General features: G+C 34.5%; 1 protein-coding gene and 1 non-coding gene across 11 annotated transcripts in view; one reads left to right on the top strand and one right to left on the bottom strand.

Moving 5' to 3' along the window:
- The window catches only part of SUF4 (zinc finger (C2H2 type) family protein), a 47,361-nt gene extending 40,304 nt beyond the window's left edge, over nucleotides 1-7,057 (bottom strand). For all 10 annotated transcript variants that reach the window (XR_016364474.1, XR_016364476.1, XR_016364475.1 and 7 more), the window contains exons 1-3: nucleotides 6,577-7,057; nucleotides 2,493-2,593; nucleotides 2,288-2,411 (exon numbers count right to left, since the gene is read on the bottom strand). Coding sequence is in view for 7 of the 10 variants with exons in the window: in XM_089829425.1 (XP_089685551.1) it covers nucleotides 2,288-2,411; nucleotides 2,493-2,593; nucleotides 6,577-6,767 (416 nt within the window). In the remaining 3 variants the exon portion in view is untranslated. The remainder of the gene's footprint in view (nucleotides 1-2,287; nucleotides 2,412-2,492; nucleotides 2,594-6,576) is intronic.
- Nucleotides 798-868, top strand: TRNAC-GCA (transfer RNA cysteine (anticodon GCA)). Its single transcript has one exon. It is a non-coding gene; the product is annotated as a tRNA-Cys (tRNA).
- Nucleotides 7,058-14,278: the final 7,221 nt, after the last annotated feature.

Here is a 14,278-nt window from a genome sequence, read left to right as displayed (position 1 = left end):
ACAAACAGATTCTAAGATTCAAAAACCATCAGAATAAAACTACAGATTGTGCACTGTGATAGTGCAACACTCTATTAAAGGTAGTGTTCTAGGGGATGTTCTATTTTGGCTCCATACTACCACTCAAGGATGTTCAAAGACGTAAAAATGATAGGAGGAGGATCGACCCATTGATTTCTTCTATTAAGCCTTGATTGATAAAACGAAAAAATCCTTCAAGTTGTATTTTACCAAATTGGGGAATTGTCAATATTCCTTTATTTTCTTCTAATCGCATTGAATGTTTGCTATCCTATATTTCTATAGTCAATTTTATATTTCGATATTGTATTCCCCATTAATCTAGATGAATAAATTCGACAAAAAATTGACATGTTTTGTTCACTATATCAAAAAAACAAAAAAAGAAAAAAAGGAAGCTATTTTCTTTTATTATTAAACAAATGATATATGATGTAAATATTTCTATAGTTGTAGATTCTCTAGTTATTGACAGACAAAAGTGGATTTAGTATACTTAATCGGGTACTCTAAATTCCTATTCTATACTAAAGGCAGGAACTTCAATTCCTAACCGATATTAATAGGTTATAGGTTCCATTTTAATAAGATAATTGAAAACCAATCCCTCTTTTTCCTATTGGAAAAGTCTAAATCCCCTATTAGACCTGGGGACTATAAATTGGTTATATGGCATATCCGAGTGATAAACAAGAATACGTGAAATACCTTAGATATCATCTCCGATAAATAAAGCAAAATAGAGTTTTACCTTAGGATAAACTAGATATGGGGATGGCGACATAGCCAAGTGGTAAGGCAGGGGACTGCAAATCCTCGATCCCCAGTTCAAATCTGGGTGTCGCCTTGGTAGTCTAAACAAATACAAAAGTCTCTATTTGTATCCAAGTCTCTATTGATAATTTGGCCTTTGCGAGTTTTGACAGAATTATAAAATTCTGCAACCTCTTTATGGGCTTTTCGCTTTTTCCATCTAGCAATTGCATTAAGAAATTTGATGAATAGACCAAAGAGACCATACCATACGCACAATGAGGTCAGTCAAAAGCCAAGGCATAGAATCATACCATTTAACCACGATAATCAAGAAACCACAAACAGATTCTAAGATTCAAAAACCATCAGAAAAAACTACAGATTGTGCACTGTGATAGTGCAACACTCTATTAAAGGTAGTGTTCTAGGGGATGTTCTATTTTGGCTCCATACTACCACTCAAGGATGCTCAAAGACGTCAAAGACATAAAAATGATAGGAGGAGGATCGACCCATTGGAAAAGGTCTGCAAGGAGGCAAGGCCTAAATCGGACATGGAAGGATCAGGACTTTAAGTGTGTCAGACGAGCCATTGCAATGGGTTTGCAGAGAGGCAAGGCCTCAATTGGACATGAGAGTGTCAGAATTTTAAGTGTGTCAGAGCAAACAATTTTGCCACCACCTGGAAGCCCCCTGGATGGATCAGGCAAGGGGACAATCTGTCCTTTGGAAGTAGGCGAGGGTATGTTGCCAGGAAACCCTTCAGGAGTGACTTTAAGCCTGTCAGAGCAAACAATTTTGTCGCTGCCTGGAAGCCCCCTGCATGGGTCAGGCAAGGGGACAATCTGTTTTTTGGCAGGAGGCCATGGAATGTTTCCAGGAAACTCTTTGGAGTGAGAGTGTGTGTGATGGGAGATATCCAACATTGCAACAGTCAAGCAATTGCTACGATTGTCTGCTGAAGAAATGTGGTGCAGATTGGAGCAAAGTAGAAAAGAAGGTGCAGCGACCAAAGGAAACTCCACCTACAGCAGGGCAAGTGGGAACCACAACCAAGAAGAGCACATCCAAGGTATGTTTTGTATCAGACCAGACCCCCATGAGTCAATTAGTTTAAACAACACTAATTGGAGCAATATTACATCTTGGTTGAAAGAGAAGAGTTCACTCATGAAATGGATAGGATAATAGCCAGCTTTATCTAGAATAAGAAAGTGGTGTGAACTTTGAAGAGTCATGGCCTTTTAAAGTGGACCTAAAAACCCTACCAAATGCCTTTTATTTGGTTATTTGTAAGGCTGGGCAAGCAAAACAAAGGGTCCTGGATAATGGACCACATATGACAGGTAGTATACGTCAAAAAATTATACATATACCTTTACCCATCCCCTAGTAACTATGTTCAAAAATTAAAATAATCACCTAGTACATTTTGTTTACACAATAGTTACAGCCTACAAGAAACCACCTAAATAAACTTTTTTAAGTTAAGCATGAAGAAAGAACTTACAGAGAAGGCACAGCAGAATACGTCGGTTGTGTTGGCAAGCTTATTCCTGTTGGTCCCAACCCTATTCCTCCAAAGCCAGAGGGAGGAACTTCAACCTTAGCCACCTTCGAAGGTTTTTCATCATCTGCTTCATCAAAAGTCCAAATGTATATATCAGATGAGACTAATTTGATGTACTGCAACAGTAGTGTGTAGTTAGCATTACCATGCTCTTCATCGTGAGCAGCCAATATTTCAGGAGGAATTCCCTCCATGCCAAAAATATCAATCTCTGTTGATTCTCTATCAGGTTTTGCATTTGGTACCCTGAACCATCAAATTCAAAATGAATAATATTAAGAAAGCTTAACCAAAGCCAGTTGCATATTATAAGCAATTTACAAAACAAATAAAACAAAAAGAACTCAAAGAAAAGAGCATCCCCCTCCACTGATTACTTGCAACAATTATTTTGAAACATTCTAAAAGAGTTTGTGGCGTAGACTGTTTGAAACTTTGTCTGTGACATTAAATATTTTGGATTGAACTTTAAGCTTTGCAGAAGCATTGTTGGAATGCCTTGTTTGCAGACTCGGACTCAGAGAGTGCTCGGCAATCCCAAAATTTTCAACTTGGAGAAAACTTGACAAAGATTTGGGTACTTAAAGAGAACTAAAAATTAAAATCTTTTAAGACACATTTTATTTGTAAAATTCAATTACAAAATGTATTAAATAAAAAATTGACATCTTGAAAGAGAAAATGCATGGTTTTATAACAAAAACATGTGAAAAACACATTTTAACCAGCATTTTACCTGCATTGAGAATTTAACCCATGGTTTTTGGTGCCTATAAAATTGTGAGAAACTTGTGAGTACTCTCCTAGAAAAATAATAGAGTACTCGGCAACCAGGGAGAACTCAGAGAGTTTGCAAACTATGGTTGGAAGCCTCAGAATGGTGCTTGCCTGGATATTACTCTTTTGAATAAAATTTTTGATCTAAAAGTTGACTTCCTCAATATCCCAAAATAAGTCTAACATTAAAAAAAACAAAACATTTCAAATATCAACAGACTGCAAACATATAATACAATGTGCCATAGTAGTATTCCAATAACACAGCATATGCACAGTAAAGCTAAAGTGTAAAAGGAAACCAGTTTCTCGGGCTTTATATGAGGAAAAATAGCAAGTCAAAAATGCCAAAATATTCGTCAAAATACAGTAAAAAAATTAAAAATGTAACCCTTGCCAAATATGGTGTGGAGATAGAGACAAAAACATAAGTGAAGAATTTGTTTGACATTGCCAATTCCTCTGTGATTCTCGATCAAGTTATAATACCCAGTATGTGAATGAAAAAAAGAGATAAGGATGCAATATCCAGGGTTTAGACACAACAGGTGCTACTTTTTGAAAACTCAGGAAAAGCACGAGTTCTTCACGCATTATTGAATAACCAAAAGTTTTTTACTAGGTTTCTTCAAAACACTGCTGAATTTTCCCAAAAATCCTGGGCTCGTGCAAAAAGTGGCACACCCCAGCCACAGACTGCAGTCAACTGCAATTTTTACAGGATAGTGCAACCATGTCATGTACACATACTAATCAGAACTGCATACATGATCCACAAAAGTTACATATGGCATACTTATTCAATAGCTAAATATATACAACCTCAAAAAAATTTAAAATCTCGTTTCAAAAATTAAAATTATTGTAATGGTAAGGTACTTATACTAAATTGCATTTCAATTTGTTAATATCACTTTAATAGTTTTAACTTCACTTCCATAGCTCAGAAGTCCTAAAGTTTAGATCTTGTAGAATGACATGTTCATTACTTTAAATTAATGTATCAAGCAGTTAAAATAGGCAGAAGAAACCTTAGCAAACATTGCAAAATTAAAGCCAGAATTATTTGCAGATCAAAACTACAAAGCTTCAAGTTCTTTGTGCATTAATCTAATTCCTTAAGGGTCAGTTTGGTTCGTGGAAGATGACAGGAATTGGCTTTTTCAAAACCCGGATTTGAAAATTTGTGCATTTGTTTCAAAATTTGCAAAATGGAATTAGCATACGCGACTTCCGATTTTGCCTCAAAACTAGGTTTTCCAACTTCCTACTAGCAAGCAGGAATTGAAAATCAAAACCTGGTTTTGTTTTTTAAGGAGTGTAAAAACAATAGATTGGACTACTTTTTGAAATTTGCCTTCAACTCCAAGCTTATGCACTTCACACGCATCTTCTGAGTGAAACAAACAGTTTCAGTAAAATCCCAAAAATTGGAATGAAGATATGCAAAACCTTGATTTGGCTAAACCAAGGTTTGTAGAAATCCGAGTTTTTTAAATTCCATGAACCAAATGGACCCTAAAGTCAATTTCACTTCCACAAAGGATGAAAAAAACATGTATTACTAAGCCATGGAACCAGTTCAAGGTTTGCGCAGAACTAAAAAAAGCATGTGTTGTTAACCATGCAACCAGCTTCAAGGTTTGCAGAGATTTTTTTTAGAAAAAAAAGCATGTGTTATTAAGCATTCAACCAGCATCAAGGTTTGTACAGAATAAAATCAGAAATCAGGTCCAGAAAATATGCAATAGATAATAGTGCCATAGATTTCGTCTGTTTTCAAAAATTCTTGTGTCCGACATCATTAAAATTTAAGCATTTAGTATCTCATTGCAAATGTATGCCCAGAGTCTTGTGTGAATCAAGGAGTTTTCAACATAGTTATTTTGGGAGTTATTTTAAGAGGTCCTATAAAACATTTTCCCAGTTCAGGCTACACAACAGCAGCTATATGGGAATACATTCCTTGTGTATATACACAAACTGCTTATGAACAACTATTAACTGGATATTTGCAAACAGCCTGCTTAAGCCAATGTTTACTGGATATATTGCATTCAAGCTACAACATAGTAGATGCTTAAATATCTAGAGGTAAGAATATGTCCATTGTGAACAAAAGAACAACAATCAAATATCAAAATGGGGGCTATCCAAAACGTCCACCTGGAAAAGGATCAAAATAAAAATGAACACTGCTAGAATTTCAATTAAGCTATCACCTAATGTAAGAAAAGATAAAAGACAAAATTGCGTCCACTGTAATCCTCAAATCATATTGCATTAGAAAAGCTACTGCATTTAGTCTCTAGGATAAGCATCTATTTCATTTTACATATAAGGTTCAAGCATTTCTATGGCACTAGAATGAGGTTAATCTTTGCATAGGATAATATAGAGAAAATGCCACTATGATGATGCACATTCAAATCCTGTGAAGATATGCTTCCCACAAAATCTATGATCAAAACTCTCAGCATCAAAGAAACTGACAGGCAAAAGATTCATTAAATTTAATTCCCTAAATACTCCCTTTTCAGGATGCACACACTCTACAGTCTACACAAAGAGAGAATATAATTAATAAAAGTGTTCCTTTCAAGGCTTGTTCAAAATAAAACAAAATATGAACTTATTAAATCAGAACATTTGTGTGATTGTATCAAAGCCTAAAAATCTTTCCACAAATTCCCCCAACTCAATACTGTATATTTACATGCAAAATATAAAGATAAAACTCAAATAAAGTACATTTTATGAACACAAATCATGATAGCATGAGAGATTCAAAATAAACTGGCTTTGTTTTGTTTACATCTATATTGTGGACCACACTTCAAGATCCATCATTAGGATTCAGGGTGATAATTACATAACTTCCATAGTTTTTCCAGAAGCTCTTTCCTCATTCTGATGGACGTAGGAATTACACTACAGAGAATAACTAAAATGCAGAAATTATTAAACCAGAAATTAAAATAGGAAAACATTTTGCGTCCATCTAGATTCAATATCATAAACTCTTAATAAACCCTCGCATCCCATACCCCGGTCTTATTAACCCAGTTTCCATACATTGTAAGAATCCAAAACATAGCTGAAATAAGATCGCAGTACCCACTCAAAAATGAAGCGAGAGATCAACCCAATGGAATTGGGCAAAACCATGCCACTAACGTTTTATAAAGCGTCGTATTCAATGTCATGGATTTACTTGCGTGTGGTCTATAAAATACCAAGTAATTCGATAGTACTTTTACAAGTTGATGTCTCAACTGTAAGTTCTCTACAAACCCCTAAATTCTCTAAAAAGCATTAGGTTAACCGGATTGCAGACATTTTATACAAAGAAACATATTACTTAAAGATGACTGAAAACAAAATTTTATCTCCAATTCTCAGGTCCTAGAGGCCCGAATAAGAAAATATAATTAAAGGATCGAGAAATTTACTTGGTGACTGTTTCCTTGTGGACTTGGAGGACATGAATGGACATGCCTCCTGCTGTTGATAATTTCTTGTGACAAACATGGCACTTGAAATGCTTGGCTTTCTGATGCTGTACCAATATTTTTTCGTCATCAAATTCACGCTCGCAGTAGTAACACCACACCTTGGGAGCCTTCTTCTTCTTCTTCCCCATTGCCCTAGTGATAACTTCGGGACAATAGGTTTTGTAAATAGAATAAATTGAAGTCTAAAAGCTGTGGTGTTTGGATGGTTGTTTCCACAATTTAACAACAATAAGACAGGTAAATGGATTCAGAGAGCGAAAGACGAAATGATGGGAAGATCCGTCCCAAAAGTGGCCGCCTGCTGTGAATGTATTAATGTATTAAGGATCTTTCTATTTTAGTATTGTGTAGCTTTTAATAGGTTGGGGAGAGAGGGCTCTCACACTGGTCGATCTCCTTCCTCCGTCCGAAGAAGCGAGAGTACTATAACCCTAATCAAAAGGTTTTAAAACAGATTTATTTTTAGAAACAAAAATTAAAAAATATGTCAAAATTCCTTTTAATCAAAAAGCATTTTTTATGGTTTGAAGATTTCAAAGGTGGAGGGGAGCTAAAGTCTCTTGTTTTAGTTTTAAAATTATGTATTTTAATAATTATTAAAGTCTATTTGTTTATGTCAAAGGGAGGATACTATTGCATGCATTCTATCCATTTTTCAATTAAATTGGTCAATTAGATGATAAATTTAATAAGCTAAATAGAATTTTAAATGTTTACATCTTTTCTTTATTATTCAAGATTTTATAATTCTTTTTTTTCACTAATTCTATTGGCCTATCTTAACATTGGTAGGGATAAAAATCATTTTTTCAAGAGAAATACAAAATATATGTCATGTCGTGACATTAATGACACATGTCATTAATGACACTTTATGTCATCCATTAATGGAAAATTTATCTTTTTACAATTATTATGTGTTATTTATGTTTTCTCACAACATATGAAAAGATGGCATTTCATTAAATTATAGAAACGTTATATAAAAAACCTTTGCACTTGTGAGTTTTCAAAGGTATATTTTGTGGCACATTCAGCCGTGAATGTGACCAATCGTTGAGAAAAGAAATATCACAAAATATCTGACTCTCATATTCTATAGTAGAATTTTTTGTTAAATCTTGGGGAAATGTGACTAGGGTATATTGTTATATTTATAAATATATGGATGGAAGTTTTTGCCATGTCTATAAGGTAAAAAATGGCATTGATATAATCGCTGAAGGAGAAGGCCTACCAAAAAGTTGTCATCCTGGAGGTTATCTCAGGGAAGGAGAACAAAATAAAAATGTAAGGCAATAAAGAGTTCCTCATCTATGCCGAAAAACATTTTTGTTTCCTATTTTGTTCCCGCAATCTCTGTCATGTCCAATTTTTCTCATCGAAATCGTTGATACCATGACAATCTATGAAAAGCCTTGAGAGTTAATAGTAGATATTGGATCATGTTCAGTCACGATAATAATCAGAAATATTAGGCAAGCATTCATACTAATCGAAAAGTTTTATCAGACTAAAACAAGTCATCTTTGCATATTGATAAACCCATGTGAGGCACAACAATTGATAGTGATTGACCAACAATAGCATATCCCCATTTCACAAGGATATCAAACAAGCAATCTAGTTGATTAAGTGAATCATTCGCACAATTATATAGTGCATCATCATATTATTTTTGATAATTGAAAGGAGATCGATTGCAAAACTCATACAATTATATCTAAAACAATAAAATAAATCCCATAACATTGAGTCAACAAGACTTATGTATTGAAAAAAATGGCTCTGTGATCTCGATATGCAAAAAATGTGATCAAGGTTGATGTGAATTTTGTGACTCGTCTCGAAGTAAATGCTCAAGGCAGAGGGTTGAGGCATGTGAAACAAGTGGCGCATTTCATCAACACCAAATATGAGAAAGTTATCTATTGAGCTAATCCACATTAGGCCTATTTTAATATGCTTAATAATATGCTAAATGATAGATCTGCTACTATAACAAGGGTTTTCAGAATCCCGATTGGGAAAAATGATCCAATAGATCCCAGCATCACCCCCCAACATCATCTCAAACCATAATAAAGAGACAAATCCTTCCAGCAACAAATTAAAAGAAAATACAAAAGATGGATGCACAAGGGTGGAGAGAAAGAGGAATACTATAAAGAACCGTATATATCCAAACTTTCAGTTTAAGCATGCGAAGGGAATGAATCATTTCAAGTCAAAACCCTTGAACGGGAACACAAACTCAAATATTTATATCCCTCTGCATAGGCAAGTAGCACACCTACCCTCAAACCAAATGTAGGATTAATCTAACTCGTGGCCAAAACCTTACTCCCAGCCACTCATACAACAATTTTCTTGAAAAATCTAATGCAAAGAATTAAATATATGGGATGCAAGACACTAAGACAACCAAGATGGAAAACATCTATAGGGGTACGTACCCCTCTTAGGCATCAAAATATCAACATGAATAATATCTTAATAATCAATAATAAGAATAGTGAAAATTGGTGGAAGGAGTGCCAAGATCTAGGAATTTTTGCCTATTGGAATGGTCCATAATCTAAAAACTCCAATCTGATAAAATGGTTGAAGGACTTGTGTGGGGAGCAAATAAGTATATCTTTTGCATCCAGACATTTGTTATATATTCATTGTAAAAATAAAAACATTAGAGATTATTTTCTTTCAGTTTCACATTGATATTACAAAGGTTTTTCTATGAAATTTGTTAAATGGGAACCAAATTTTAGTGAATCTTTGGTTGGGAAGCATCGAGCACCAATTTGGATTGTTTTAAAATCTTTACCACCAAAGCTTATCCATATTCAAATCTTAAAGCACATTGGATCACCTAGAGGTGAACTCGTGAGAATTGAAGCTAATTACACAAACTCAAATAACATTAAATTCCTAGTAAAATTGGTCTTAGGGTAGAAAGAATTTAAGCCAATAAAATCCATAACAAATGGATCAATTTATGATATCAATTACACAATAGATGAAGGATACATCAAAGAAATCTTTAAAATGGATCATAACAAGACATAAACTTTAAGTACATTAAAATAAATTCTCCTCTCAAGGAAATCTTCCTAATGATTTCCATTAGTAATAAAACATTAATAAGCGTGAACATACTGACAGACGTGGATCATCTAAATTTAGAATTAATGGGAATGTTAGGAAAGGGTGATATATGCACATTGAAGTCTTGTAGAACAAGTAAGATTCACACCATAGAAGAGAAATAGAAGAAGAGAAATATTAGATGAAGGAATGGGCTATAAGAATGCAACCCAAAATCATGATCAACAAGTGATTAGAGAACAACCAGATAGTAGAGATGACCAACCAATAGAGAATGGTACAAATACAATGGAAATTATCAAAATTAAGGAGGATATCACTAGATTACAACAATGTGAATATTGTATACATGGAAATATGTTTATAGAGGATATCAAAAGAAATTTGATCACCTATAATAGGCTAACTCATGATCTTATGTTAACTCAAAATGACATTAGTGATCAACTAATCTTATGGAAGCAAGCTCATAAGGGCCACCTTCAGGATTCTAATCATCCCAAGGCATCAGAAAATAGACAAGAGCATAACAACGGGATGGCAAGTGAAATTTATAGGCTATCAGATCCTGTGATATATCATAGATCAATTTTTTTAAATGGAGATATAAATCAAGCATTTATCTCAAAGAATAGAATAATTGAGGTATTAGAAATTAATCAAGATACAATAGATACTCAGGAAACAATTACTCACCCAACAATAGAAACTCTAATAGAAACCATGCATAGGATTGAATTACAATGTAGCATAGCTGGAATAGAAAGGAAAATTGTCAAAAAAATAAGATAAAAACACTAGAAAATATTACACAATTATCAATAAGATGGAACTTGCTAGAAATTCAAAAGAGGATACAACAATAGAGCATCCTATAGTAAACATATCACAGGAAAAGGATGTCTTACGAGATACAATAACAGAACCAAAAATAAAGACTAATGAAATGGAAGACAATGTTTCAATTTACATCCAACAAAGGTGTGGTTTAGAAAATGAAAGAGAACAAGAAGAAATAGACAAGATGGAAATGGCTAAAGGAAAACAAAATTGATATGTAGTGCCTCTCATGTTTGCATTATGTACCTTGTTATATGTTAGATTCAAGAGATACTTTGATACTCATGTTGGATGATACTCGAGATGACCCAAGGTCAAATACTATATTTTTATTGCCAGTATCATAGATGTTAGATGCTATGTTGTTCAATTTGATCATGTTTGCATGATGATGCTTATTGATGTGACATTATGCTTTATGATGATATTTGGTTATTTTGTATTCGAACATATACTTTGTTTATTATTATATGATGAACTTATTAGATTCTAGATACTTTGATTTGATGCTACAATTATTTACTTCATTCTTGCTTTGGGATGTTTTATGATGCAGTGAGTGATTTAAATAGATTATTTTAATGTGATTAAATAAATGGTTATTAATGTGATTTAATGCATTTATCACTTTGGCTATATTATTATATGCAATTGCACTTGATCATGTTGTGGTGTGCAAGATTTATATCCCCAACAGTGGCACATGGAGTTAGTGATTCGATTGTTCTTACCTAGCCCATGTCGTCCCTGTATGGTTGACGTATCCTAATTAATTGATTAATTAAACCCTCTGGTGATTTAATAAATCTAGACTCGTTTGCATTATGTGATTATACCCATGAGTGTGTCTATGCATTTAGAGGTTTGTATTTTTTGCAAAATTTATTAAGGAATATTGTGATTTAACAGTTTTTGGGAATTTTATATTTGATTTAATTATTTATATTTCCAACAGCTCTACCGTAGTTGAACTCCATTTAATTGGAATTACTCGATTTTGTCTGGGTTGAGAAAGGGTTGTTTTAGTGGGCCAAATAATTTCCTAATAATTTAATTCACTTTTAAAAGTGAATATATATCCCAAAAGGGAGTTATTTCCTCACTTCTCACTTGTGAAATAGGCATTTGCAGAGCAAATTCAAAAATTGTCTCTAAAGGATTTTTTTTTTAATTCATTTTAGGAGCTATGGGTGTGGGATCATTGTGAGGTTGAGCTTGTTGGGTCCAACCCGGGGAGACCTTTGTTTGCCGAGACTTTCAGCAATGGCCACAGAGCAATTATTTTATCACGTGTGTTCCTGTTTTAGCCCTTTTGGCTACGAGGTAGGGCTCTTTATTTTATTGCTTTGGCTCTCTATTGGAGTTATTTTTTCTGGTAGTAAACTATTTGGAGGCTAAGAACTATTGTTCCCCTCCGTTTCTGCATGCTAGCTCTACCTGGTTGGATGGGTACGAGCGTTTGTAGCTTTTTGGACTCGGGGGTTGGGGTTTCATGTCGTTATGCTAGTCATTTTTGCATACGGACTCCAAACCCAAATTTTATTTGATATTTGTGAGTTTTGTACCCAATGATATAATGAGTTTTAATTTTGAGGTTTTTGGGCATTCTTGGTTTTTACCTAGATTTGTGTATCACCCAACTTTCTCAGGTTTCCTTAGCAGTATAATTGGTCGTGGATTCAAATTATTCATAGGGATATCTATTTGACCCTAGATGTATTTTATTGCATTGGGATGTGTGTTTAATCCATACTCCTAACTATGTGCTTGATTGAGTGATTTGATTCTTGATATTTTACTTGTTTCTCGTCTAGCCCTTGTTATTTATGATCATCATGCAATTGGTGTGACCACACATGAGTGCATGAGTGTGCACTTATCAGGTTCTTGCGAGACCCGAGCTCTTGATGGCTTGTCAGTTGAGTTATGTTCATTAGGGTTGGGTTGGGAAATTGCATTGCCTATAGGCACTCATCGTGTGATGAGCATGGGTATGTAGGGTAGACAAGTGGAGGGGCTTCTCTCATATACCGAACTATTCTAATAAGGTATACGTGAGAATGTTTCTAAGTGATAACTAAATAAATTCATTGGTAATTAACTAAGATAAAAAAATATATTACATACCTGTGGGTCTCATCTGAAGGTATGTGCTTGTCAATTTATCCGAGGGCCAATTGTCTGCACAACTCATCCAGGGACACAACACGTTGGACTCCCAAGGGAGTCCCAAGGGGAAAGGTTTCATGCAATGTTTAGCTTGGGAGTCCTAAGTAATCTACTCTCCACTAGATTCCCTACATAGTAAACCCATAGAGTGTCTAACCAAAACCTATTGTATTGCATTATCTCATGATCTTGGTTTCAATCCTCTATATTGTTTGGCGTGAGTGTTAGCTATGGATGACTGTATTGTGTGTGTGAGGTCGGATCACTATCTCCATCAATATGGTGGGAGTGAGCCTATGGGTTCCACGTGGTTGGGAGGTGTAGCTACCTTTACCATTGCTAGGGATCAACAAACAGATTTAGCCTTCCTCCATGTTCAGTTTTAGAGCTAGATGCTTACATGGTTCTTTGTATCTTTCAGAGTATGTTTTCATATGATTTATGTTATTTCAATTCATAGAGATAGCTGATTTATACACATGTATGTCCACTGCAATGTTTCTTTTTGCATGATTACATTAGATGCTTAGATTATATGTTATGGTTGAGATATTGGAATTATGCGATCTTCCTTATGCTTCGAGCGTTTACTCCTTGACTCTTGTGGATCTGGTACTCCCCAATGTGGAGGTTCTAACTCTTTCCTCTTTTAAATTGCTCGCCAGGTTATTTCTTTGTAAACCTAAGCAACATAAGTTCAAAAGTATCGTACGCCTTAGAGAGAAATATCATGCGATACTGGAAAGTATCGCACAGTAGTAGTAAGTTCTATCATGTGACATTGGTAAAGTATCACACAATACTAGTAAGTTATATCATATGATATTGGAAAGTATCACATGGTAGTTATAAGAAGTATCGTGTGATATTGGAAAAGTATCGCCCAGTAATATTGTATAGCGTCGTACGATACTGGAAAAATATCACCTAAATTCTATGCAAAAACCTGCTCAAGCAAACGACAGGTATCCCTAAGCTTGTTAGTTGAGATTTAAAGGGCATTTTGGATACCCTCTTAGGTTGCACAACTTCCTAGGTCTCGAGAGGTCAAAGATTAATGGTTTCTTATTTTTATAAACTTTCATAGTTGGTTTTGGACACGTTGGTAAGTAGTGACACTTGGAGATTCGTTGGATGTCTAGATTGCTTCGTTAAGTCTTCCGTTGCAATTTTTTGATCGATTTCATGTTGATGTTGTTTGCTTCCATGTTTGTTACTTTATGAAAAGAAATTGGCTTTTATTTATCCTTGTTCTAAGGATCTCTGGGTGGGGCATTACATGATACACTGATAAAGAAAAGATTTGAGAGAAAGTGTAGTTCCAAACTAGATCAGAGAAAGAAAGAAATTGAAATCTCATAACTAACTCCTCACAAAAAGGAAAAGATCTAATAGATATAATCAAAGACTTGTCTAAAATAGAGAAGGTAAGAGGAGAAGGAATAAGATACAAAAAATAAAAAAAAATAAAACAACCTAGGGTGATAGATCACGAGACAAGTGTAGAAGATATCAACCCATTGGT

The sequence above is a fragment of the Cupressus sempervirens genome, chromosome 5, assembly GCF_028749045.1.
Source record: "Cupressus sempervirens isolate cs-2001-9-10 chromosome 5, ASM2874904v1, whole genome shotgun sequence".
Taxonomy (NCBI): Eukaryota; Viridiplantae; Streptophyta; class Pinopsida; order Cupressales; family Cupressaceae; genus Cupressus; species Cupressus sempervirens.
The sequence above is the reverse complement of the archived record's forward strand: the minus strand, read 5'-3'. Positions and strand labels throughout refer to the sequence as shown.